General features: G+C 37.0%; 3 protein-coding genes across 6 annotated transcripts in view; 2 read left to right on the top strand and 1 right to left on the bottom strand.

The window, feature by feature from the left end:
* LOC134742366 (protein phosphatase Slingshot) overlaps positions 1 to 2,333 on the bottom strand; it is a 51,716-nt gene extending 49,383 nt beyond the window's left edge. For both annotated transcript variants that reach the window (XM_063675462.1, XM_063675461.1), the window contains exon 1: positions 1,971 to 2,333. Coding sequence is in view for 1 of the 2 variants with exons in the window: in XM_063675461.1 (XP_063531531.1) it covers positions 1,971 to 2,024 (54 nt within the window). In the remaining variant the exon portion in view is untranslated. The remainder of the gene's footprint in view (positions 1 to 1,970) is intronic.
* A 700-nt stretch (positions 2,334 to 3,033) lies between these two features.
* LOC134742371 (serine/threonine-protein kinase PLK4) lies at positions 3,034 to 11,541 on the top strand. Of its 3 annotated transcripts, none has more exons than XM_063675474.1 (3): positions 3,034 to 3,206; positions 3,695 to 3,787; positions 9,211 to 11,541. In XM_063675474.1, exon 3 carries the CDS (start codon positions 9,302 to 9,304, stop codon positions 11,336 to 11,338), a length of 2,037 nt encoding a protein of 678 aa, XP_063531544.1. In that variant the 5' UTR covers positions 3,034 to 3,206; positions 3,695 to 3,787; positions 9,211 to 9,301; the 3' UTR covers positions 11,339 to 11,541. The 3 variants fall into 3 exon arrangements, with proteins under 3 accessions (XP_063531544.1, XP_063531543.1, XP_063531542.1); XM_063675473.1 differs by having other exon boundaries at positions 3,034 to 3,276; XM_063675472.1 differs by having other exon boundaries at positions 3,034 to 3,305.
* Positions 11,542 to 14,212: 2,671 nt separating this feature from the next.
* LOC134742404 (large ribosomal subunit protein uL23) lies at positions 14,213 to 26,534 on the top strand. Its single transcript, XM_063675543.1, has 5 exons — positions 14,213 to 14,326; positions 14,827 to 15,275; positions 24,385 to 24,512; positions 25,302 to 25,478; positions 26,405 to 26,534. The coding sequence occupies exons 1-5, from the start codon at positions 14,296 to 14,298 to the stop codon at positions 26,487 to 26,489; spliced, it is 870 nt and encodes a 289-aa protein (XP_063531613.1). The 5' UTR covers positions 14,213 to 14,295; the 3' UTR covers positions 26,490 to 26,534.
* Positions 26,535 to 27,776: the final 1,242 nt, after the last annotated feature.

Genomic DNA, 27,776 nt, shown 5'->3' with positions numbered 1-27,776 from the left:
TAGAAAAGCAATCTTTCATTACTAATTACAAATGCAAACTTTAGTAGCAATTACTTTTTTAGGGTTCCATACCCAAAGGGTAAAAACGGGACCCTATTACTAAGATTCCGATATCCGTCTGTCTGTCTGTCACCTGGCTGTATCTCATGAACCGTGATAGCTAGACGGTTGAAATTTTCACAGATAATATATTTCTGTTGCCGCTATAACAACAAATACTAAATACAGAATAATATAAATATTTAAGTGGAGCTTCCATACAACGAACGTGATTTTTTTGCTGTTTTTTTCTGTAATCCCATCGTGCGCGAGTCCGACTCGCACTTGGCCGGTTTTTTTTTCACAATATAGGTGAAGAAGCAATTAAAAGAAATTGAGGTACAATGGTAAATGGAGTACTAATGCTTATAAGGGATCTCTTCCAGCTAACCTTTGTGTATGAGTAGAGAACTTTATTTTTTTTATATAAATGCCTTCCACCAATCATAAAATCAGCCAAATCATGAAATTCCTAGAAATATCATGAAACGCCACTGTTATACCCGCCATATTGTTAGGCGATCTGCTTAGGCCCACTTGCACCATTCCACTAACCCAGGGTTAACCAGGGTTACCATGGTTACCTGTACAATTTGACACTGGGTTAACCGCTTAACCCCGGGTTGATGCAAGTGAGCCTTAGTGACATTTAGGCATATTGAATAATTAGGGTGTTCAAAGCTATTTTTCCGGTTCCCTACATTAATCCACTTAGAGGCAATAAATAAGACTGTTTTCAATAATAGAGGTCATAACTACAATAAGAAGGGATAAAAAAATGGAACTTTGTAGCACTGTTTCAATTATAGAGGTCTTAGTTGCAATGTTTTCAATTATAGAGGCAAAATTAAGAAAAGCACTAAAATCTGAATTTCATTTAACGAGGTTCCGTAATTTCAATTATACACCGTGTTTTTATTAAATTCCGTTAACTTCGGGGTATGGTTAAGTATGTTTACAAAAACTAAATGGCATACTTAGTTAATTTTCAAAAAATTAATAAAATATTTTTTTCTTTTTTTTCTTTTATAAAAAGTAATTAAATGTTGCATATAGTGTTGTTGTAACACGGACATAACATTTAACTCAACCAAACAATTGAGAACTGTGACATATCAAAGCCATTTCGAACATCAATGGTCCAAGATACTACTTAAGTTTAGCAGCAAATGTATGAACTCGTTCTAAACACTAATCAATATGTAAACACTAAACAGGCTCTAAGGCAAGTGTACACGCTCGTAGTGGCCTTATCAGAAAAAAGAAATTATTAATTATCTCTGAAATGGAGATAAATAGAATACCAGTGTCTTTGATAAAGTTACTTGATTTAAGTTCAGGAATGCATCCTTGTTAACGGAAACAAAAAATAACATGGTGTAGAGGCCTTTTGGTCTTAAGGGACCGGGACTGAATCTTTGGTTGCAATTATTGAGGTTTCCCATTTAATGAGGTTTCACTGTACATCTGTAGACATGCAAAAATAATAAATATTTTTAAGATCTTTTCTTGTGAGCAAAGGAATGTGTTCATTGTTTTGAACTATTTATTGTTACTAAATTGCAGATCCAGGAAAGACTGACATGAAATCTTAATTATATCTAAATAGATTTCAGTCAACTTAATTAAGATAGGGCCTACTATTTCTTTAAATCACTCCAAATAAATACAACACTAGCTATAACATATACACATAGTAAATAAATGTTTCCTACCAGGTACAGCTGTGTACAGATTGCAGTAGTGAACAGGGTGGTCACTGGACACTTTATTTAAGTACCTATGAATCAAAATATAGATCAAGGACGAAAGAAAGCTTCCCAACTGTCAAATTGAACAGAATATTTAGATTGCCATACACTTGCAGGTTACTGAATAACATATTGAGTGCACTTAATACAAGTTGTGGAGTAATGGTCTTTGTTGCTTACCGTTTTTCTTGGTGTTTGTACACTCGAAGAACGTCGAATCGTAACAAGTGCCATAGCACATTAGTGCTAACGAATCATTATCAGAGTAACACAATCATGTACATAAAAGGTAAATTACATCTCATAATTTTAGTAATCTTTACTTGGATCACTAAATGCCAAGACAACCAAACATGTGTCACATTTTGCACATACACTTGGATAAATTAACACGACAGAAGGAAGAGACTTGTTTTCAGCACATTTTGTTCTATTGTCTAGCGCAGGACAAGGAGTCATTTAACGATACGATGTTACGATGTTGAAAATAAGAACTAACTTCCTTCTGCAATATCCGTGATACAGACAGAAACCTAGAGCGTTTTTTCGTTTCTGCTTAAACGCAAACTTGCTTGTGCTTGGTTGGTGCCAAAGAGTAGTATAATATATATATATATAGTTGGTCAAGCAAATCTTGTCAGTAAATAAGAACAAAAAAAACTACACTCATCCCCTTCTTCTGCGCGCCAGCACCAGTGCAACACAAAGACAGTATGACTCTCTGCGTCTACGCCCGAAATGAGACAGTCCCTTGGCAAACTATATAATACATTTTTGTCTTGGTCCAATTTAGTATTTAGAGGATTTAGAGACTGAAAAAATACCAATACCTCTTCACGCCTATATTTTTTAATTTTGCCGCTTTTTTCTACTGACCGAAATCGCTTAACAGGCTATACATCATAAGCCCACTCCAGATTACGCGGCGCGAAGCCGCGAACGCGTGTGAGGAGTCGTTTCGCTGACTAGCGAACTAGACTCCACACTCGCGTTCGCGGCTTTGCGCCGCAATTTGCGCACGAGTGTGGAGGGCCCTTGAACCGCTGTCAAACTTCGGTTTTGTAATGGTTTTGTAGGAAGTTTCCTTTCTGTACGGTAGTACTATTACATTACTATTATTTATTCTGTGGCTAAACTGAACGCTTAAAAAATAAATAAAAAAAAAAGTATTTTTTCCTCTGGGAATTTTATGTTTTTTTTACGCTGTCACTTGTGGTCACTTGTGATTGTGACAGTTCTGATCGGATTTCCGAATCGGAATTTATTTTTAGCTTGGCGTTCTTTTAGAAGTTTTCGTTACTAACTTGTCGCGTTATTATAAGTGGGGATTTCTAGTTCACAAAAATCTGTGCATATGCACGCATAAAGTCAACGCAAATGTTGTGTCGTTACTCACAATTTTGTGGAGATTCAAAGGTTGTTATGACATCTTTACAGCTATACAAATATTTAATACGTCAATGTGAGAAGTTACCGCCTGATGCTGGTAAATATTACAAATTTGCCATCAAACAGGTATCCTACACTATATATTTAATATATTATTATATTATATTATATTGTTTAATACACTAGCAGCTGAAAGCTGATGCGTGTATATCACTGCACTTGTTTTTTTTTAACTATTAGGTCTATTAGTGTTCATTTTGTTAGTTGTTTTAAGTGTTTGTCAAGCATTCAAAAATAATATTTTTATGTACGTTTATAAGTCCCTTTCTATTCTATGTCAATGTTTACTTATTTATTTTATTACTTGCAAACAGATCTTATGAAAAGTCTAAGTTTACACTTGACCTAAGCGGTGCCTTATAAAACCAGGTATACTGCACTACATCTAACATCTGCAAGCGGAAATATACATATGTTCACAGACAATGTTATCACACAACTTTTATTTATTTCAGAGTTATAAACAACACAGAGTGGAACCGGACCCAGAAAGGGTAAAGCAAATGATAACTAAAAGTATTGAGGATGCCAAATGGATAGTCAATAAAGTAAGTTTACACACAATTAGTAGGTATAATATTAATTCAATATAGTTCTATTAAGCTTTGAACCGTTATTTGAAGCCTAACATAAATAAATAATTTGAGAGTAGCGAACTTGATTTCCTGTAACAGATCGGTCAAACCACGAATACTCCCCCACTTCATCCCTACCTTGTGACGTCAGGTTTTGTGCACCAGGTGGGGCAACGAGGCAGGTGGCGCTCGGAGCCTTCGTCATTGGCGTTTTGTTTGCCGTAGCAATCGGTCATTTTATAAAACCTTTAAATTATTAAGTGGTTTTTAAATTGCAAACGGTGATACCGTTCGGATTTTAATTAGATTATTTCCAAAATGGACGATACGGGTGAGTCCTCTGATTCATCAAGTTCAACCAGTGGTTCTTCCACGGATACTGCCCCTATGCAAAGGCTGCCTGCGGAGGCACAGGAGCCCAGCCCTTCGCAAGTGGGAAGCAAGAGGAGGGCTGCGAAACACACAAAGCGACGCAAGAATAAACGCCGTCGCATGGAATCTACAATAAGGTATTTAAGTGAACAAGTAAGTGGAATATCAAATTTCATCGCGAATAACACTGCCTTTCAGCCTACCCTCCAACCTGTTTTTCACTCCGCACCTGTTGTACAGGAAGATTATGATTCTGACCGCGTTAGTGGAAATGTTAGCGGAGATCTTTTTGATGATGAGACTACGGGCACAGCGCCCGCGCCCCCGCCCCCGGCTCGCGCCGAGCAGCCTGCACCCGGATGCTCATTTCAATTACCGCTTAATACTGTTTTAAAAGAACCGACTATTCCTAAATCGAGGCCAGACTTAGTTAGCTTGATTAATAACATCCAGCGATTTAATTCAGAGGACTGGGATAGTGTGCGCTATGCAGACGTACAAAAACAATACTGTTCTTCGCCAGGTTTCACGTATTTAGAAACGAATGATGAGCTCAAGCCATTTGATAAGGTTAATTCGTTAGCACTTATAGAACGCGGGTTTGCTACTATTACACAGGCCCTTATTAAACAAAATGAGGCGGCTCAGAGCGGTTTTAAAGATTTAGTTGGTTGGTCAAATTCAGTGGCCCAGGTTACACCCAAATTGCTAGAGGAGAAATTAAATGAGATTTTTGTACAGGGTAGCTTTCAGAAAATTAGTAATGACGCTTTGCAAATAGCTTGTGGCCATAGGGCCGAATTAATACAGCAAAGGCGCGATAATATGTTACGATCAGTCAAGGACAATTTTCTGAAAGCTAGCTTGAAGAAAATTCCACCCACTTGTGAGAATTTATTTAATAAAGAACAGTTTGCCAATGCAATTGAAAAGGCCGGTGGATCCTCTAAAACATTTTGGCCGCCCAGGGCGCCGTCTAGTCACAAAGCTGCTGCGCAAGCTCAGCCACAACAGCAAGCTCAGGCCATGCCTAGTTATGCTAATACCTATGCAAACAAAGCACCTCCTTTGTTTAATACTAATTACATATATCCTGATTACACAAATCGGATGCCATTGCCCAACCCGTTTGTGAATTATCAGTCACAACCTCGCGACTACCCTCGCTTTAACCAAAAATATAGTCAACAGACAAAGCCGCCTCGACAAAGGGCTAATAAAGGTTTTCAAAGCAACGACACTTTTGCAAATAGCTACCGCGGAGGTAGGTTCTCGGGCCCATCCTCAACACGAGGGCAGGGTAGGCGGAAGTTGTGACTCGAGCAATTTTCTGGCTGGCCGTTTAATAGATTTTGTGCAGCAGTGGAAGGATTTACAGGCTCCAACAACCTTAATTCAAATAATTCAAAATTTTCGGATCCCTTTTATAGCCAAACCCCCTTTGATGGTACCAAATGTAGTAAATCATCCATTGATGACTCCCAAGAGTTGCGAAATGGATCGCATTATAAATCAAATGTTGCAAATGAGGGTGTTGGAACCTGTGGATCCCAGCCCCAGCTTCGTATCCCCAATGTTCATAATACCGAAAAGCGACGGATCGGCCCGACCGATATTCAATTTTAAAAAGCCTAAACGAGTACGTTTTAGTGAAACCTTTTCGCTTAATGAACATGCACAGAATACCCACTTTCTTGCAACCGCACGACTGGCTCGTAAAAATCGATTTATCAAATGCATATTTCCATCTTCCAATTGCCGAAGCACATCGATGTTTCCTGCGATTAGTTTACGACAATCAATTAATGCAAATGACCTGTTTACCTTTCGGCATAGCCTGTGCCCCAAAAGTCTTTGCATCCCTAACAAATTGGGTGGCTCAGTTACTCAGAGAAAAGGGATTTCGGATAGTTGTTTATTTGGACGACTTCTTAATGGCCAACCAGGACCCCCAAATTTTAGCCAACCAGGCTTTAGAAGCAATCCGCCTATTAGAATACCTAGGCTGGCAAGTCAACTATGCCAAATCGATATTGACCCCCCAAAAGAGCCTACAGTACTTGGGCGTGATTTGGGACCCACACATAAACGAAAAGTCTCTGCCGCTTCAAAAAATGCAAAGCTTTCGACAAAAAGCACAAACCTTACTAAATCGAAGAACGGGCAATGTAAACGAAATTCAGAGTCTAGTAGGAATGGTAAATTTTGCCAGCTTTATGGTACCCAGGGGTCGTCTGAATCACAGAGCGCTATTAAATCATTGCCAAAATCTATTGCTGAAAAATCCACGCCACCTCTATCCGATACCAACACATGCGTTAAGCGAGTTAAAGTGGTGGTGCACAAATCTAGTGAAAACTTCCCCAATTCATTACCCACCTACAACCAACTATCTAGTGACGGACGCATCGGGGCAAGCCTGGGGGGGCCAGTTAGACAATCTCAAGCTGTGGGGCCTCTGGACTCCAGAGGAAGCAAAACTTCACTCCAATCAGCGCGAGATGTTGGCAATCTACTACGCCCTAAAAGGTCACGGTCGGCACCTAGCCGGTGCCTCTCTGTTAATTCAATCGGACAACAGAACGGTAGTTGCCTATTTAAGAAAAGAAGGGGGCACAAAGTCACCCCGTCTGATGGAAACCTCACATCAAATATTCCGAATCCTAGACCAGTTCTAGATTCACATACAAATTCATTATTTGCCAGGCCGGTACAACGGCGAAGCCGATCACTTGTCTCGCCTTACGAGGTCTCCCGAGTGGCACCTGTCCCCCAGCATAATGAATCAGATTTTTGCCAAATTTGGCCGTCCATCAATAGACCTATTTGCGTCGTCAGTAGCCCATGTCCTCCCAATATACGGCACTCTGGACCTCACGGACAGATAGGCCAGCCTTTACGATGCCTTCAGCCAAACGTGGGATTACCCCCTAGCGTGGGTATTTCCACCCCCCTTTCTGGTACCCCGCGTGCTGCAACACCTCAACACTGCGAGAGGGATATATTTGATTGTAGCCCCACGTTGGTTGAAAGTGTTCTGGAGACCAGACCTCAAGAACAGGGCTCTGAGTCCCCCGTTCACAATTTACAACCTAGACCAAGTTTTGGTGGACGCGACAACCGGCCTTCCTCCTCCCATGGTACAGGACATGACTCTGGAGGTCTGGAGATGTGGGGGTGGTCAGCCAGCTTAAATGGATGGTCACAAGATCATATAAATTTTTTGCAAAAAAGTTGGCGGGATTCTTCCATCAAAACTTACAAAAATGCGTGGCAAAAATGGTGCCTTTGGGCTAATCAAAATTCTGTTAGTATGTCGAAACCACAGGGGGCTGATTTGGCTAAATTCTTAATTGACCTTCATCTTAAGCAGAGTCTGGCCTATAATAACATATTAGTATACAAATCCGCAGTTTCAACTCTATGTGACCCAAGCTTAAATATCCCTCTTAGCTCACATATATTGGTACGTCAAGCATTAAAATCTATACGAAATTCAAGTATAAAAAATAAAAAAGCTCCTATATGGGATACAGACGTCCTTGTAAATTGGCTAAAGAGTAATAATAGCAATGAGAGTAGTTTATACGAATGTTCTGCTCGCGCTGCTATTTTATTATTATTATGCTCTGGTCGGCGGGTACACGACTTGACATTATTGGCTGTAGGTGATAATAGCTGTATTGAGGCCGATAATTCTATAATTTTCTGGCCCAAATATGGATCTAAACTGACACAGTACTAAATCGTCAATCTGGATGGCAAATCTTTCAAAATAAAGATAGCAAAGTCTTAGATCCATTATTTTGGGTAAAAAGAGTCATTTTACTATCGCAACCTAGACGTATAGCTTGCGGTGTTGACAACTTATTTGTGACAACATGCGGACAGCCGAAGGCTGCTTCACGTACAAATATAGCTGGATGGATGAGAAAGATTCTACTGCAAGCCGGCATTAAAGCTAGTGCTGGCAGCGTCCGACCTGCAGTAGCATCCAAAAGCTGGGTGGAGAATATCCCATTAGATGAGATTCTGGCCAGAGGAAATTGGAGGTCAGAAAATACATTTCTGAAATACTATTGTCGACCAGTTCAACCTGCTAATTTGCCGTCACAATCATGTGCTAATTTATTTATACCAGTAGGTGAATAATGAATAAGATGTTTATATGATCAAATAGATTTATTTAAAAATATACGCTTAAAATGTAAGTAGAAATTAAACTGTGTTTCTTGATAGTAAACGTACTAGTAAATGTGTTAATTAACTTGCGCATTCGTGAACTGTTGGGTCTATACCTACTTATTATTTCTTAAAGTAATAATATTATGATTACAAATTACCTAATTTAAATGTGATTCTCTTAATGTATATTCTCTTAAATATCTAGATTATACTAGGCATAAGCAATGATACTTATGTAGTGTGAGGCGTGTGATGCAATTTCATAGAGGTAATTAGCCATAGTTTTGATTCATATACATGTGTTATTATTCTATGTAATTATTGCAAACGAATATCATTTGAATAAAAGATTGATATACATAATGCCTTTTAAAATTCTAATGTTCCCTATCTTCCTAATCACATTGGCGTCCTGTGCACCAGGCGATATCAAACAGATCTCAAATTATTTATTTATGTTAGGCTTCAAATAACGGTTCAAAGCTTAATAGCAGCGTTTTACCTACCATTAAAACGCTTATTAAGCGATAACCTTATTTGAAGCCTAACATTTAAATTCTGCCTGGTACATTCTTATTTGAGAGCCAATGACGAAGGCTCCGAGCGCCACCTGCCTCGTTGCCCCACCTGGTGCACAAAACCTGACGTCACAAGGTAGGGATGAAGTGGGGGAGTATTCGTGGTTTGACCGATCTGTTACAGGAAATCAAGTTCGCTACTCTCAAATTATTTATTTATGTTAGGCTTCAAATAAGGTTATCGCTTAATAAGCGTTTTAATGGTAGGTAAAACGCTGCTAATAACATTGTCATCACAAACTGTTTTTTGTTTTGTTTCAGTACACGCAGAAATAATGGATGTTAAAAACCATTCACTTTATAGAATTGACAAACAATTTAATTTTGTGTATGATAAAAGAATTTACTAAGTATGAGTGTGTTTGGCGAAAAGATTGAAGATTATGAAATATTTGAACACCTAGGTAAAGGAGGATTTGCACATGTTTACAGAGCAAGATGCCGCAAATCAAACGTATTTGTTGCTATCAAAATGATAGACAAAGCGTCAATGGCAAGTGCTGGGATGATTGGCAGAGTGCGACAAGAGGTCACCATACACTCTCGCTTAAAACATCCAGCTATTTTACAATTGTACACTTTCTTTGAAGATGTGCATTATGTTTATTTAGTATTAGAATTAGCACATAATGGAGAATTAGCCAGACATTTTAAGTTAGGGAGCTGTGGCATGGGTGAAAAAGCTGCTGCTGACATATTCAGGCAAGTAGTTAGTGGGGTGGTCTATTTACACTCTCACAATATTATACACAGAGATTTATCTCTAAACAACTTGCTCTTGACTAAAGACCAAAATGTGAAAATTGCTGATTTTGGTTTAGCAACACAGCTCAATGGACCAGATGAAAAACATGTTACCATGTGTGGAACACCAAACTACATTTCTCCCGAGGTAGCTTCCAGAGAAGTTCATGGTTTGCCTGCAGATGTCTGGGGCTTGGGTTGCTTGTTGTATACATTGTTAGTGGGGAGTCCACCATTTCATACCCAGCATGTTAAAACCACACTCAACAAAGTTATTCAAGCGGATTACAAAATACCAACAGAACTGTCAATCCAAGCCCAGGATATTCTACAAAAATTGTTGTGCAAAGACCCTACAAAAAGAATAACACTTAAAGCTGTTGCTGACCATCCATTTGTAAATAATATGGTCATGGTGCCTTCTATGGCCAGACAGGATTTGTCAAGGGATTCCGGCTTCATTACAACTTTGCACAGTACTCAACATAGCAGTAAGTTAAGAAGTGATGACAAAACTGGATCAGACTATATGGGCATTTGCAGAGATCATAATGCTGCCTCATCAATGAGTAGAGAAGCAAGAGTGCCACTGATGAATGTATTTTCTGGGATGCAAGATAATGTGTCAACTCAGAGCAATAGTTATAAATTTGCCATTGATAGAAGGAATGAAAATATATTGGTAAATCATATTGGTGCCAAGAACCAGAATCAATTAAGTAATGATTTTGCCCAGAAACTGGGAATTGCTGCTGTGAATAGTACATCTTTTTTAGATAATATAAAGAGGCATGATACTAATAGCAAAAATGTTGAAAATGAACTCAAATACACAACAAATGATGAGAATAAAGAAAATGTATCAAAAGTATGTAAAGTGAATTCAAATGTTTTAAGTGTACCTCCACTGTGTGCAGATAGACTGCCAGTCATTTCACACAAAACTCGAAATGCTATCCTGAAAATTGAACCTGGTGGTGTAATAGTAGAATTTATTAAAAAGAAAGGAAAGGATAGAGAAGAAAAAGTTGTAGAAATATGTAAAATTTCAAAGGATGGTATGAAAATAGTAATTTATAGTGTGGACAATAACAAGGATAAACCTAAACTTGATCTGGAACATGACCCAAAGCCTGATGAAATATTCACATACCACAATTTGCCTCAAAAACATTGGAAGAAGTATTTGTATGCCTCACGCTTTGTAGATCTTGTAAAGGCAAAAACACCAAAAATCACATTGTATTCAGCATTAGCCAAATGTCAGCTAATGGAAAATGGAACAGATATTGAGCTATTTTTTTATAATGGGGAAAAATTAACATATAACTCTGCTGAAGGTCTTAAAATTATTGACAAAAACCTTAAAACACATCACTGCTCGGGTCCAGAACTTAAACACTTAACAGATCATTTTGAGGAGTGCTCTAATAGGATAAAGCGTATACAGGAAGCTCTATCTTGCATTTCAGACGAATGCTTCCCTTTGATCATTGGTAAAAGACCAATCCAGTCTGCCACTAATGTGACATCTCCATGCCAAGGCTCAGTTAATGCCTATAGCACTCCTGTTTGGAACTTTGGGTCATTTCACCGCACTGGAACTAGCTCAACTCAAGCCCCAAGTGATTACAACATGAAGTGACTAGACAAGTAGACACGGAAAACGTATACTAATACACAAATCCCTTCAAATATTATACTTAGCACTGGACATGCACAATGACCAATTTTTTATGTTGATAATGTCAGATTGTTTTTTTTTTGCATATAAGTTTACTGCACGTAATATGTCACCTTTGTAACAATATTTTATTAGTACGACAAATATAGCTACTATATTAGACTTTAACATTGTTATAATTTTTTTATTATCCATTATCACACCCTTTGCTATTTTTATCCAAAAAAAATGTATACAACAATTAATGTTAAAGAAAACAATTGCTGTCATCCTGGGCTATCAAAATATAGGTTTTTGTCTAGATGTTTTCTGGCTTTACACAGGCAAGGATTTATAGCCCATCGCTTTTTTGCCTCATATTTACAAAGATTATGGAGTTATCTACCTCGGCACCCAAAGAGTAAACTAAGTATATTCGACACCTTTGAACGATAGTATAGGAGGGATGAAGGCATATTAATATTTTTTTCTGAACGTTTATCGTTAACCACCCTGTATATACACGGGTTTGCTTCATGTGCAGATCAAACGAAGGCCAATCATAGAGGACCGAGGATGAGCTACCGAGTTGATCCGCAGTTCCCCGTGGGCATGTATGACGAGCTACGCTTGTAGCCGATAACGTATTTTTCCACTTTGTAGTAGCGAAAAGCGCCTACGGATAAAGAACCCGCCTAACGGGGCGTTGGCAGTGAATGTGTTATTAAGTTACATACCTATAGTATAGTACTACACTAGTGTGGCAATTAGAGCTTCACGTGCCTATGTCGAAAATTTGTTATGTAAAACTTTGTACGATACACGTGCGAATGTGAACTTTTCGCATTTGTATTGTTATGTACTATTGTACTAGCGGAATGATAATGTTGTAAGGGCTCCTTACGAAGTGTCGTTAATCTAATTGGAAAATATGCTTACAAAAAGCGCTGGTGGCCTAGCGGTAAGAGCGTGCGACTTTCAATCCGGAGGTCGCGGGTTCAAACCCCGGCTCGTACCAATGAGTTTTTCGGAACTTACGTACGAAATATCATTTAATATTTACCAGTTGCTTTTCGGTGAAGGAAAACATCGTGAGGCAACCGGACTAATCCTAACATGGCCTAGTTCCCCCTTTTGGGTTGGAAGGTCAGATGGCAGTCGCTTTCGTAAAAACTAGTGCCTAGGCCAGGATTACACTTGTAAGTTTTACTTACGTAAGTAGGGACACAGCTATACTACAGAATGAGATATGAATATCGTTATCTCATTCTAGCAAATAGCTTTGTCCCTACTTATAAAGTATAATAAGTAAAACTTACAAGTGTAATCCTGGCATTCCTGGCCCTACGTCTACGTCAATGGGGTTGGCCCATGCTTCAACCATAGACATAGTATAGTAGTTATAGACATGAAACCGAGCGACCAGGGGTAAGAGAAAGACATATTCATGTATTGACAGGTTAATGTATGGCAGCCATGAATCTAGTATAACTGGATCGGTCATGAGGGGTGGGGGAAAATGACCGAACGGGATAGTCTTATGTATCTTTCAGTAGAAGTAGCAGAGAAAGCGCTGTTATTGTTTGTCCTTGTCATAGTTTCACTTTTCCATCGCTGCCACAACCGAGGTTGTGGCAAACAAATAAGTACTTACGTGACTAACGTGACATGTCATGTTTGTTCGTTGCTTGTTTAATTATTGTTGTTTTGTATGAAATTGTGCTTTTTTTTTTATGAAATATAGTGATGGTTAGCGTTTTGAATGCTTGAACTTTGATAAAATAATGGTGAATTATTCTGTAATCGGCTGTAATAGCCACTCTGAGCAAAAATATGAGATCATAACCTTTCACACGTAAGTACGGTATTTTACAACTTCCTCTTAACGCAATATGTGAGAATAACATCGTAAAATTACGTTACACAAAGCAATGTCAATCAAACGATTTCAATAAAAATATCACAATTATTTACGCAAATTAACAAAACATTATTTGTAAAATTATCCGCCCAAATTACGTAGGTAGGTAGGAGTCTGAGGTCAGCCATTTTTAAACTTCTTCTTAATTTAGCTGCATAACAATCATGTTAGGGATACCAGATGAAAATATCATAATTTTATGGGTAATTTTGACCTCGAAGTTTTTTCGTACTTCTAATTCCAAAAAAAAAAACAAATGTTGTGAAGATTAAATGTGGTATACATTAATTGGCGTGATTGCGATTCGTGATTTCTTTAAATTAAAACCCATAATACATTTTATTTTACGTTTTATTTACTAAACATGTTTAGTTTTGTACCTCCTGCGCGAATTATAGGAGGTATTTCATTGTTCATACGCCTAAAAAGAACGGCCCATTGACATTTTATTTAACAATCTTTTAATACCGTCAAACAAGCTAACTTTGCCTCCAGGGTAATCGCCCCAACGTGATATCAAATATTGGGGTAATTTTTACCAATATGGTATCCCCACGTTTATGACGTCATCTATGTCTATCCCTTACGGGCGCACGCGGTAGGCCGCATCTATAGAAATATACCAGATCTATGATGGCAGCATAATCCTTTTTCTCTTTCACTCATAAATTTCGGTATTTCGCCATCGCCTACCTATGCTGCCATAACCCGACCATGAAAAAAACCCGGTCGGTGATAAGGACAAAGCATGGCACTATTTTCTCTTTCCTCTTATAGGAATCGCAATAAGATTATCTTTCTCAAGAGTGTCAGGCCCTTGGCCTCAACCTTTTTTTGTATTTATTAAGGGCCCTCCTCACTCGTGCGCGAAGCCGCGAACGCGAGTGTGGAGTCTAGTTCGCTAATCCGCGAAATCGACTCCACACTCGCGTTCACGGCTTCACGCCGCGTAGTCTGGAGCGGGCTTTAATTGGTCTGGCAACACTGAGCCGAGACAGACTCCATCTTTTCTGTCACGATGCCTCCTAAGAAGCAGCCCGAAAAATCCGGTAAGATATTATTTTTTATAAGTTTTAATCAATGATTTAGAATGAAAATATAGTTCCATAGTGTTAGAACTTGATCTCCTCTTATAGTATATTTTTCGGGCACAAATAATCAAAGATTTGTCAAGTTAAATTAGTATTTCAGACTGACATTTGTATAGCCACGCGGTTATGTTTCATGTGTAGCTAATTTTTTGGATAATTTGTCAAGTAATATGTTGTTGAAATTGCGCTGAGTTATTAGTGTAAAAATAGTAAATACACATGTTTAAATTATATCCGTGCACATAAATATCAATCATGACACTGATGTGTGTAACATAGGTTATGTATTTACAGACCAGAATGAAACGCGCTCCCATCAGTTCAGATTCAGATATTAACCTACCTCACCTTCCAATCAAATAATAACCTCGAATTCTAGGTACTGTCTTCGTTATATTCTAGTGCTCAATGTGTGTTGTTATTCTATTTAAATATTATTGTAATGTTTTCTCTTTTAGGTTCCGCTGGAGCTAAACCCGCGGAAAAGAAGCCTGCGACGGCTAAAACGCCCGCAGCGGCTCCTAAAACCGCGTCAGCCCCCGCTGCAGCTGCTAAGCCAGCCTCAGCCAAGACTCCTGCTCCTGCACCTAAAGCTGCGGCGCCGAAGCCTGCTCCGGCGGCCAAGCCGGCTGCTGCTAAGGCTGCCCCTGCCCCTGCTGCTGCTAAGCCCGCTGAGAAGAAGTCGGCTGTGCCTACAGCCAAGCCTGGCTCTGCCAAGGCTGCTGCCCTGAAAGCCAAGTCTAGTGCTAAGCCTTCAGCCAAAAAGGCTGCGTCTGCCACTAAGCCAGCAAAGCCCAAACCAGCTGCCACTAAGCTTAAGATTGCCCCTAAGCCCAAGAAGACTGGCATTAAGGGACAGAAGAAGGTTCTCAAACCTGTTGTTAAGGCTCTTAAGGCACAGAGGAAGGTAAATATTTTTTTTCTTAAATATGAATGATCAATTAAAATACCATAGAACTACCATTAAATAATTTCACGGTTTAGACACTTGTTTTAGTCACTCGCGCGACATGTTTTGCAGAACCTAGGTCTCCTTTCAAGCACTAATAATGCGTACTCCGTGTATTGTGAACTTATTTAATGTTAGTTATGTCTCACTACAGTTTAAATTCGATAGAACTACTAGTCTAACCCATTCGTATAAAAATACCGCAAATCGATGTACAGGTTAGCCGTTTGGCACACACATACTAGAGGCCAAAACAAAATTTTTGACCCTCAGTTCCTAAAAAATTTCACTGGGGGGGAGTGGTAAAACATTATTTTTTTGTATGGAAAAAAAAAACCAAAACCTATCGTATGTGGTATCATACGAAAGGGCTTTTTGAGGCGATTCTAAAAATATATCACATCATTACATTTCGGGCATTTTTTTTTATCAAAACAAAAAGAATTTTCGAAACATACCAAGTTTGGGCTCCTCCAGACACTATATGGCTGATTTTTTTTGTACAATATACCACAAATGATACGTGATATCCTCATGTCTAACTCCAAGAAAGCAATTTTGAAAATAATATCATTATAATTTTTTTTTAATTTTTCAATTTTACAAAGTGACAGTTCTACTTTAATACCTATTTCACGAGACTTATGGAACTATACTGCAGATACGGTACATATTAATCATAAAATGATACGTAATATCCATATATCGAACGGGAAATACCTCTTTAACCCTTTAACTGCGCCTTTTATCAGTTGGTATAGTTTGTTTAGTTTTTGACACAAAATATCAAAATTGTATCCTTCAGATACGATATACCCTATCGATTTTTCTTTGTACAATATACCACAAATGATACGTAATATCTTATTATCTAACCCCAAGAAAGCAATTTTGAAAATAATTTTATTTCGATTTTTTTTTTTATTTCTCAATATTGTAATATTGAAAAATTATACAGTTGAAAAATATTAAAAAAAAAAAATCTTAAAGAAATTATTTTCAAAATTGCTGTCTTGGGGTTAGATATCAAGATATTACGTATTATTTATGGTATATTGTACAAAAAAAATCAGTAAGGTACATAAACATCAAACATCAAACATTTATTCAGCAAATAGGCCACAGGGGCACTTTTACATGTCAATTTTTACAAACAATAAAATTAACCCAAAATTACAAAAAACAATGACATAAATATAAATGTTAACCCTTAAATGCATAATGATGTATATATGCATCGTATATTTGATGGTCCGTGGCTCAATATGCAGCTATCCAAAATATTATTCCCTCAATCTATACAACATGACACATCTATTTCAATTTATTAAAAAGTTATACAAAAAATCATGCATTTAAGGGTTAAATTACACAAGAAAAAAAAACTATAGAGATGTAAAAGTCTCTAGGTGTCAGAGATAAAATGTATATAATAATAAAAAAGATCATCAAATTATCCAGAGATGTAAAGGGTCTCCGAGACTTGAATTGTTTTATGATTAATAAAAAGACAAAATATTAAATCAGACAAACAGACAAGAACCGAATGAAGTGCCTCACGTTAATGCCACTCAAAAGTAAAGTTACATAGGTAAAATGAAGGCCGTTTAAACTTAAACAGACCCGTCTCCACAAACAGCACCCGTTCACGAGTATGACGCGTATATCACCCATCGTCTCCCTCAACCTTCATTCGGGAATGTGGCGACCCGATCAACGACGCCACCGTAAGCAAAGACTTAAGCGAGCATGACATGTTCAAGTTGCCGGGCTGTATTATATTTCTCAAGCTTCATTCTTCAGATATAAAAACCAGGTAGTCCTTTAACCTACTAGGCAACTCATCGCATGTTTAAAGTAGGTAGCAAAAACTTTAACCCAAACAGGTCTATCCCTACTTTTCACCTAGTCTTGATGGGGCGCGCGGCTTGCCGCCATTGCTCATTCTTTATTCTTGCGAGGCAACGAACGCACGTAAAATCATAATTTTATTTCGAAGTCGTTTAAAATGCCTATACGTAGTGCACTTAGTGCAGTCATTATACGATTTATACGAGAATACGAGATGTAAGCTGTGGGATTATTCGTTTCGTATTCGTTGTGCAATATAAAATATATTTGTTATTAAAATTGTTCATCATCCTGGAGGTTAGTCGAGAACTAACACGAAGGAATAAATCATCCTGGGGGTTGGTCGTGAATCAACACGAAGGAATAAATCATCCTGGGGGTTAGTCGTGAATCAACACGAAGGAAAAAAAAATTTCTTGGGGGTTGGTCGTGAACCAACACGATGGAAAGTTTGTTCGTACTTCGAACACCGATTGCGCCCGGGGGTTGGTCGTGAACAAACCAAAGGTTTAATTAAGATCGGACAGCGCGCAACGAAACAAAGGGCCCTAAATAATCATATTGTGTTGTGTTAAAGAGACGAGGGAGGCTTTCTCTTTATGTGGTTTTAGATGGCCCAACAGAAGAAACTCAAGCAAAATTGCCGAGTGATAATAGATTCTTCAGATCCTGAAGAAAAATCAGATACTTACTTAAGTGTAACTATTTTAACTATTTTTGTAAAAAACTTACACTTTGTGATCAAATACCTTGCATTTACTTAGTACCGCGCGGGCCGTGAGTCCACGACTGGTAACTATAAACCTGGGGGGCGGCCTAGAGCCGTCACGAAGATAGAACTTGCTTGGGGTTGGCCGTGAGTCAACACGATAGCAATGCATAACACAATTTAATAAATCTATAGCGGTTCTCGATCAAAACCACGCACATTTTAAAACACCGAGTTCAAGTTTTTCTATATGCAATAAAGAATTATCTTTTAAGTTCAAGTTCAAATATACTTTATTCATGTAGGCCTATTTATGTAATCTAGAACCTTACGGGTTTTATTTTGAAAAACATTCGAAGTCTACCCTCGAATAAAAAATATTTCTTTTAAATTTATTCACCAGCGCTCCGCGGTTCAGTTTTGATTTGTGCGTGTCAAGAGACACGTCGGTCTAGCTGCCGAAATGTTCGGCACAAGACTACATTGCCTTTTAAAATAAATCCTTACATATAAAATATATTTGGATTTTTAATATCCAATTATATGTGACAGAACCTAACCCATAGTACGGTACTTTTATCCGCCCAGAGGTTGAATTTGAATAAACACGAGACTACCTCGTAAATTTATAATTGAAACAATACAATAGTACCTATATTGGTTTTATATTACCCACATAAGTATAACTTGTCTCTATAAGTGGGAATTGCTAAATAGGTGTACCTAAATCACGTCACGTGATGTGAATCTGAGCGAAATTCCTAAACTTAAGCTGGATAAAATCTCTTTTACCACAAATGAAATGGAATAAACTAAGTGGTAATACCCTGCACAATGCATATATTTTGGTGACCATTTTTGAATGTTTATATATGCATATAACCATACAAATTATCGGGATACGTACGCCAATATTGTTATGGGATACATAAAAATATAAATATATTTATAATACCGTGATCGCTTAAAGGCATAGGCGATGTCAGTATCTAAGTACCTGGTGTCTGTTTAAAAATATGATTTTACTTTTTTAAGTGATATTGAATAATTGAATAATTAAATAATTTGAATCATCCAATTGTAACAAAGACACCTAACTGAATTGAATTACAGGAAAATGGGTTTATTCATCATTATCTATCTAATAAACCCAATGAAACAATTTGTGAGTACTGAATATGAAAGAAAGAAAGAAAGAAAGAAAATAACTTTATTTTGCATGAAATATGGTACAAAAGGTGGTCAGACAATATTATACATAAGTAACACATATTTCACCAGCATCTGGCATGCAAAAAACTAAACTTACAACTGAAGCTAAGAAACAAACGAAAACACGTTTCACGCTTATTTCTTCATAAATACAAGTTCATGCCGAAGCCTGACAAAGTGACCATTAGAGTACCATCTAACTGAGTTAATGAAAAAGCGGTTTCGGTACAATTTGGCTAAATACACACACGAATATATTTGTTCGCATCTCTCACAGATATTTAATATTTATTTTTATGGTCGTAAATAATGGGTAACTAGGTAAATACCTATTAACCTGTATCAAAACTACAAAACGATTACCTTCCGATTATCTTTTAAAGGATCACCCTCAGATTATGCACATAAAAATATAAATACATAATTAAGAAGCTAATAGAAACCGTAAAAAATCAATAAATGACGAATGCACCTATGGTTCAACTCTCGTGTCGGTCGCGATACTCTTTCAGCCATCATCAATACGATGGTACCATGCAATACGTTTTTGCCAAGTTTAAAATATATGTACCATGATATTATAAGTTTAGTAACTGTAGTTGGTGGGGACCCACCACTTGCAATACCGCTATGTCATTAATATAGCACATTCATGACATAAGTCATGGATTAAAATATTAAGATGAATCCACTTCATATAATATTTGTTTTCTGAACTCTCAATACAACCATAGTAGCAATACAGCAAAGGCAATTTTTTATTATTATTCCGGCTTTAATGTTTACATTTTATAAATATACAACATTACGTCGCACAGTCTTTCGTTCCTTGCAGAGCGAATACTTGAATGACGGGCATAAGTTTTTAGATTTGATGCTTAATATCTGAATTTCTGTTGATTGATATTCATTTCATTTCATTGATTGCGTGGTTGATTGCTGTGCTGTCCCGTTCGCGCTGCGAGAATAGAAGCCGCTACACCAATATTTGTGAAAATATGGTCAATCGCGCCTTGCGGTCAATAATAGTAATTTATATAAAATAAAAAAGGTTCATATCATTTATATATTCTATTTAAAGGTACTCGTCACATGCAGCCATTTATAAATGTATACTAAATTAATTCCTAATGATGTTTGTTAAACGCTGATTTTACCTACTCAGGTTTAACTGGATATTATTATGCATTTTAATAGCTCGAATACGAAACATTAGGTACGTATATATAATTAAATGATAAATAAATATTCTGTTACCATTAATGGACCTTGGCCCATTCATTATATGTAATATGAGCGCAATAATAAACATTTGAGTTTGAGTAAATTACAATCTTATTTGAATGATTACTTCGAAAGCTGAGTAGACTGCTAGTCTTATAAATTATTTTTGTTTAGAATACCTTTGGTGATGCCACACATATGACATGCTTTATGCTTAATAACTGAACAGAAAGCATAATTTATGCACGTTCATATATTTTTTAGATTTCAGGAACGTGGTGGATTTTTTAATTTAATAAAAATCAAAATATAATTCTTCTTGGGTAAATCAAAGGACTTAAAAACGACGTTAGACATGTTTCGAGCAAATACATGTTTTTTGTTAAGTTGAAGCTCTCGGAACGAAGTCGAAGCTAGGCCGCGTGAGTCTTTGTCCATTGCACGCCGTGTCACTATTCGTTGATCAGGAGCTGCTGTAAGCCGATTTGCGCGTGCACACGCCTAATAACTGAATTTTCTCATTGTCGTCGTCTGCTCAGAGATCATCGTAAACAGGATGAGTCGTCGTGAGACAGACATCACACGGCCTACGCGTCATAAGCGTCAAGACGCGGGGAAAGACATCACAGCCACAGCGTATCCCACCCTGTATGGAGGTAACGCTGGGTTGTATCGTTAGCCTAAATTACGTCTTATCTTCGTAGATAATTACACTTAGACGAGCCTGAATCTTGTCATCAATAGTGTACTGTTCTGAGCCTTCAAAAATTCCGTATCGCGGACAAGCACTGCTAGTGAATTTTAATACATTTCACAAAAGGACATATGTCTTATGAGTTTACTCGTATTAAACTTTTTTAGCTCGAATTAAACTTAATGCAAAGTTGACCACAAATTGTATGGAATCTTAGTCAATTAGGTTTTATGAAGAACAAATTAGATTTTGTTTAAATATCCTAATACGTAAAAGTATATATATATATATATATATATATATATATATATATATATATATATATATACAACCTGGCTATACCTAATATATGTATACCTTTTTGAACCTGCATTGCTAAACTTTCCCGTGCTTCTTAACAATGCCTTATAACTCAATTGGAACAGTAAACTTGTGTATAACATACACATATGTACATGGTAGATAATTATTCCTACAAATATGTTTTCAGAAATAAATATGCTATGATAATATTGATAATGGGAAAGAATGCAGCAAAACTTTCAACTCTTAACATCTACCTGGTTTTTATATCTGAAGAATGAAGCTTGAGAAATATAATACATGATCAAACGAACTTCAAAGTGAAGTTCGATCAGTATTATATGAGTAAGCTTCATTCGAAGATATAACTACCCTCCCTCCCCTATACCCGGAAAGAAAGTTTTGCTTTAGAAAGTAAAGTCTCTAAAAATAATGAGCAATGGCGGCAAGCCGCGCGCCCCATCAAGACTAGGTGAAAAGTAGGGATAGACCTGTTTGGGTTAAAGTTTTTGCTACCTACTTTAAACATGCGATGAGTTGCCTAGTAGGTTAAAGGACTACCTGGTTTTTATATCTTCGAATGAAGCTTACTCATATAATACTGATCGAACTTCACTTTGAAGTTCGTTTGATCATGTATTAATATATATAAAGTAAATTAATTCAGTGAGATACAACATTTGTGCTTGTATGTTACATTAAAGACGGCATAGCGCCACATAATCACAACATAAGTCGTAAGAAGTATGCCTACCTATAAACAACTAAATTACAAATTTAAATTGACAGAGATGTAAAGGTCCTGTCAGAATCATTAAAAATAAAAGTATTATTACATATAAAATAAATTTAAAACAAAATAAAATCTTAGAGGTGTAATAAACTAAAATTAACTAAAACAATACAATCAAGCGAGAGCATGATGGTCTCTTGAGTCAGTTCTACTGGACACTAGTATGGTTATTTCACAGCAAAAAAAAGACTAAAACAAAAACAAATATTGCTTAAATTTGTATCATACTATCAAGATCAAGCTACTGTCTTAAAGGGATCCTTATCGTCTATAAAATCTTTTACAGTATAGTACGTTACGTACCTTACTTGACAAACAGCGCTTAACATGTGACTTAAAAATGTTATGTGGCAAATTTACTATGTCTGCGGGCACTTTGTTATAAAAACGTGTACAGTTCCCGACAAAAGACGTACTAACCTTACGGAGGCGGTGGGCGGGCACAGCAAGTTTATGTTTGTTTCTAGTGTTATAGTTATGGATATCACTGTTAAGCTTGAATTCGTGGATGTTTTTCCGAACATTCATAATATTCTCAAGTATGTATTGGGATGCAACAGTAAGAATGTTAACCTCCTTGAATCTCTCTCTTAAGGATACTCGAGCGCCCAGTCCATAGATGGAACGTACAGCTTGTTTTTGCAGCACAAATATTGTCTGAATGTCTGCCGCTTTTCCCCACAACAGAATTCCATACGACATAACACTATGGAAGTAACTAAAGTATACCAGCCTGGCCGTCTCTACGTTTGTTAGCTGTCTGATTCTCCTCACTGCATAGGCTGCTGAACATATATCGTATCTGAAGGATACAATCTTGATATTTTGTGTCAAAAACAAAACAGACTATACCAACCGATGAAAAGGCGCAGTTAAAGGGTTAAAGAGGTATTTCCCGTTCGATACATGGATATTACGTATCATTTTACGTATTAATATCTACCGTATCTGCAGTATAGTTCCATAAGTCTCGTGAAATAGGTATTGAAGTAGAACTGTGTCACTTTGTAAAATTGAAAAAAAAAAAATTGTTAATGATATTATTTTCAAAATTGCTTTCTTGGGGTTCGATATCAAGATATTACGTATCATTTGTGGTATATTGTACAAAAAAAATCAGTAAGGTATATCGTAGCTGGAGGATACAACCTTGATATTTTGTGTCAATAACTAAACAAATTATACCAACTGATGAAAAGGCGCAGTTAAAGGGTTAAAGAGGTATTTCCCGTTGGATATATGGATATTACGTATCATTTTATGATTAATATGTACCGTATCTGAAGTATAGTTCCATAAGTCTCGTGAAATAGGTATTGAAAATTGCTTTCTTGGGGTTAGACATGAGGATATCGCGTATCATTTGTAGTATATTGTACAAAAAATATCAGCCATATTGTGTCTGGAGGAGCCCAAACTTGGTATGTTTCGAAAATTCTTTTTGTTTTAATTAAAAAAAAAATGCCCGAAATGTAATCATGTGATATATTTTTAGAATCGCCTCAAAAAGCCCTTTCGTATGATATCACACTCGATAGGTTTTGGATTATTATTATTTTTTCATACAAAAAAAAAATGTTTTACCACCCCAGCGAATTTTTTTAGGAACTGCTGGTCAAAAAATTTGTTTCGACCTCTAGTATGCGTGTGCCAAACGGCTAACCTGTACATCGATTTGCGGTATTCCTTTGAAATTGGGGTCGAGCGGCTTCCGCTATACCAATTAAAATTATTGTTGAATTCATTGTCACTATTTTTTTTTTTTTTTTTAATGAAATAGGAGGCAAACGAGCAGACGGATCACCTGATGGAAAGCGATTACCGCCGCCCATGGACATCCGCAACACCAGAGGGGTTGTAAGTGCGTTGCCGGCCTTTAAGATGGGAATACGCTCTTTTCTTGAAGGTTTGAAGGTCATATCGGTCCGGAAATACCGCAGGCGACAGTTCATTCCTTCTTCTACTAGTGTCGTTTTTAGGGTTCCGTACCCAAAGGGTACAAACAGGACCCTATTACTAAGACTCCGCTGTCTGTTTGTCACCAGGCTGTATCTCATGAACCGTCACAGATGATGATGATCTATTTCTGTTGCCGTTATATAACAACAAATACTAAAAACAGAATAAAATAAATATTTAAGTGGGGCTCCCATACAACATACGTGATTTTTTTGCGTAACGGTACGGAATCCTTAGTGCGCGAGTCCGACTCGCACTTAGCCGGTTTTTTTTATAAAATATGTGGTATTATATAATTTATATATTATTCCTATATTTTCAGGTTGTCAAAGGTGAACATGGCAAACGCGTGCGTAAGATCCGCAACACCGTGCACTTCCGCAGGCCCAAAACATTTGAGGCTCCTAGGCAACCCAAGTACCCAAGGAAATCTCTGCCCAAGAGGAATCGGTAAGCTATTTATTAATACTTACATTTAAGACCAACTGAATGTTTACATTTACGAAAGATTTTATTTTAGCCTTAAACTGAATAGGTTGTGATATGCAGTTTATAGGATTTGCTACATTACAATTATAATCACAATTTTTTTTTACCATTAAACTTTTTCACCACATTTTTCATTGAGTGTGCTTGTGACGCCGCCAGTACAAAGTTACATGAAGTCTTATTTATCAGACTACGGCGAAATAAGTTGGATATTGTATGTCTTATTTATATCAGTCCATGGCGGTTAAAAGCTTAATAACAAACAGAAAACTTAGAAAATAAATTGTTATTCGTAATTTACTAAATGGTTTTTTGATCAAAATGAAGAGTTTAGAACAGATTGTACTGAACATTGTGTTTGTGGTAATATATTCCTTTTTAATTAAGTTTGGTTTTGTCCTTCACTTGGCCAGTAATAGTTTTTCTCTCCTACTGATTTTAATAAGTCTTTCAGTGAGTTGAGAACAACCTAATGAGTGTATAAAGTCAGTCTGTTGCTGAAATTGCTATTCTATGAACAAACTAATACTTTTTGACTTATTTACTTACTCTTTTGCTGTATTAATAAAGGTGAGAGTATTTTTATTTTGTTTCTAATTTACAAATATAATGTGATGATAACTTTGTGGGAATCTCATTGAAATATAATGATATCAAAATTGCACAATTCTGATTATAATATTATTGTTGTATAGCTACAACAATATTATAACAACATCAAATGTCTCATAAGTCATTTGTATTATTCAGCATGGACGCCTACAACATCATCAAGTTCCCGCTGACCTCTGAAGCAGCCATGAAGAAGATTGAAGACAACAACACCCTGGTGTTCATTGTGCACACCAGCTCAAACAAGCACCACATCAAGGCTGCAGTTAAGAAACTGTATGACATTAATGTTGCTAAAGTGAACACCCTTATCAGGTTGGTATTTCAACAGATTTTTTACCTTGTACTTAGATGTAATTGTCAATAAACAAGATACAGCTGAATAAAAATAAAACTAACTTCCTGTCTACAAGTCTGAAGCGACTATTCATAATTGTTGTTTACTGACTGATGTGATCAGGGTTATGACCGCGAAAATCGAAGTTCGCAAATTGCGGGCATCTGTCTCCGTCTCTTTAAGTACGCCTTCATTGGAGTAAAAGAGAAAGATTCCCGCAATTTGCGAATTTCGATTTTCGCGGTTGTAACGAACAGAAAATGAGAAAAATGTGGTGCCACATATTGTTAGGCTTCCTACAGAAGGTGGTTTGATTGAATTAAATAAACAACATGCCATGAAGTAATGAAAAATATTTCATGAACTAAATTCAATAAATGAATAAATTATGGACAAAACCAATTTATTGTAGTCAAATTTGTACATTTTATGGTGACAATATTTCTAGATTCATACTTTTGACTATACAATACATCCATACTAATATTATAAATGCGAAAGTGTGTCTGTCTGTTACCTCTTCACGCTTAAGCTGCTGAACCGATTTAGTTGAAATTTGGTATAGAGATAGTTTGCGGCCCGGGGAAGGACATAGGGTAGTTTTTATCCCAGAAGTCATCCTGGGTGAAAAGGGGGGGGGGGGGTGTATGGGGAATCGATAACAAGTAGAGTGGATAAAAAATAGCTACCCAAATTACTAACTCCACGCAGAAGAAGTCGCGGGCAAAAGCTAGTATACATATTCTTCTCAAATAAAACTAACCCTTGAAATGATGATACTTAGTGGGAATCTCATTGATTAAGAATGATATCACAATGACACACTTCTGAATATATTGCAAATGGTATGATACAATAATAAAGCATTAAAATCAATATAACACATTGTTTTTCCCATTTTCAGACCTGACGGCAAGAAGAAGGCGTACGTACGGCTAGCCCGAGACTACGACGCATTAGATGTTGCCAACAAGATCGGCATCATATAAGCGGATGTTTATTCTATATATAATAATAAAACCCTAAAAAAACTATCCAGGTTGTATGTTTTATATAATTATTATTATATAAACTAGTAATTAATTAATTACTAGTTAATTATAAGTTAATATTTTTCGCTTGCCGAACTAATGTAATTAGGGTTCCGTAGTCGAAATGGTAAAAACGAACCCTTTAGTTTCGTCATGTCCGTCCGTCCTTCTGTCCGCCTGTCCGTAGTGCTTCCAATTTCAACAAGTACAAGGTATATTTGAATGAAATTTGGAACAAAGGTGTAATTTGTGACCCTTTATTTTTTTCTAATGTTATTTGTTGAGACCAACACAAGCTTCAGACTACGGTCTACGGTTAAAATGGTCTGCTTGACCAAACGCCGTCAGCGGCGGACAACTTTCACGTATCGCACAAACAGTATAGATTGCACTAAATATTTTTTCTTTGGTATAATAATAATCTCTATTATTTACAATAGACGTCGCGGTAAGTGACCTTCGTCCGACTCACGTAGACGTCGCGTGTGGTGGGTGAGCCAGACCACGAACATGGCATTCGGAAGTAGTAGATCGCGGGCACGTTTTTAGGGTTCCGTTTATTTTAAACAATGTACTTACATCATTTTTGATTAAAAAAAAGATTCAATACGAGATTAGTAAAATTAGAACAATTACCAATTGTTTCAGGCGGGAAAATAAAGACACTATTTCTCCATTATGTTTCCAACCCAGTTGTTCGAGAGACGGGGACGCAGAGAATTACATCATTCTTCTGCACTAGAGCAGAAACGTATCACTTTTTGCGCACTTTATATCAACAACGACCCACTTTCAGAGCATGAGATATGAAAAAAAATACAATTAAATACTAAAAGGCCCAAAAAACCGGCCAACAGCATGTCAGGTCATGTCCAATTGCAAAGGTTGGTATTCCGCCTGTCCAAAGGGCCTACCGCGAACCACGTTCGACGTGTTGCCCGTCTGTCGCACTTGTAAATTCGTACGTAAGTGTGACAGCGAGGCAATACGTCGAACGTGGTTCGCGGTAGGCCCTCAATTTCTTGGTCCAATGAAAACAAAGAAATTGGACAGGTGGAAAATACTAAGACACACAACACAACACAACACAACAACTTTTTTGTGAAAAATCAAAAACATTTCGTCATGTTCAAAATAAATTAGTTTTCACTGAAAGTAGAATAAATTTACTTTTACGAATTGAAAGAAATTTTTTCGAACTATCGTAGCGATTATTAAAGAGCGTACTCCCATCTTAAAGTCCGG

This window comes from Cydia strobilella, chromosome 6 (genome assembly GCF_947568885.1).
Source record: "Cydia strobilella chromosome 6, ilCydStro3.1, whole genome shotgun sequence".
NCBI classification, from domain to species: domain Eukaryota; kingdom Metazoa; phylum Arthropoda; class Insecta; order Lepidoptera; family Tortricidae; genus Cydia; species Cydia strobilella.
The sequence above is the reverse complement of the archived record's forward strand: the minus strand, read 5'-3'. Positions and strand labels throughout refer to the sequence as shown.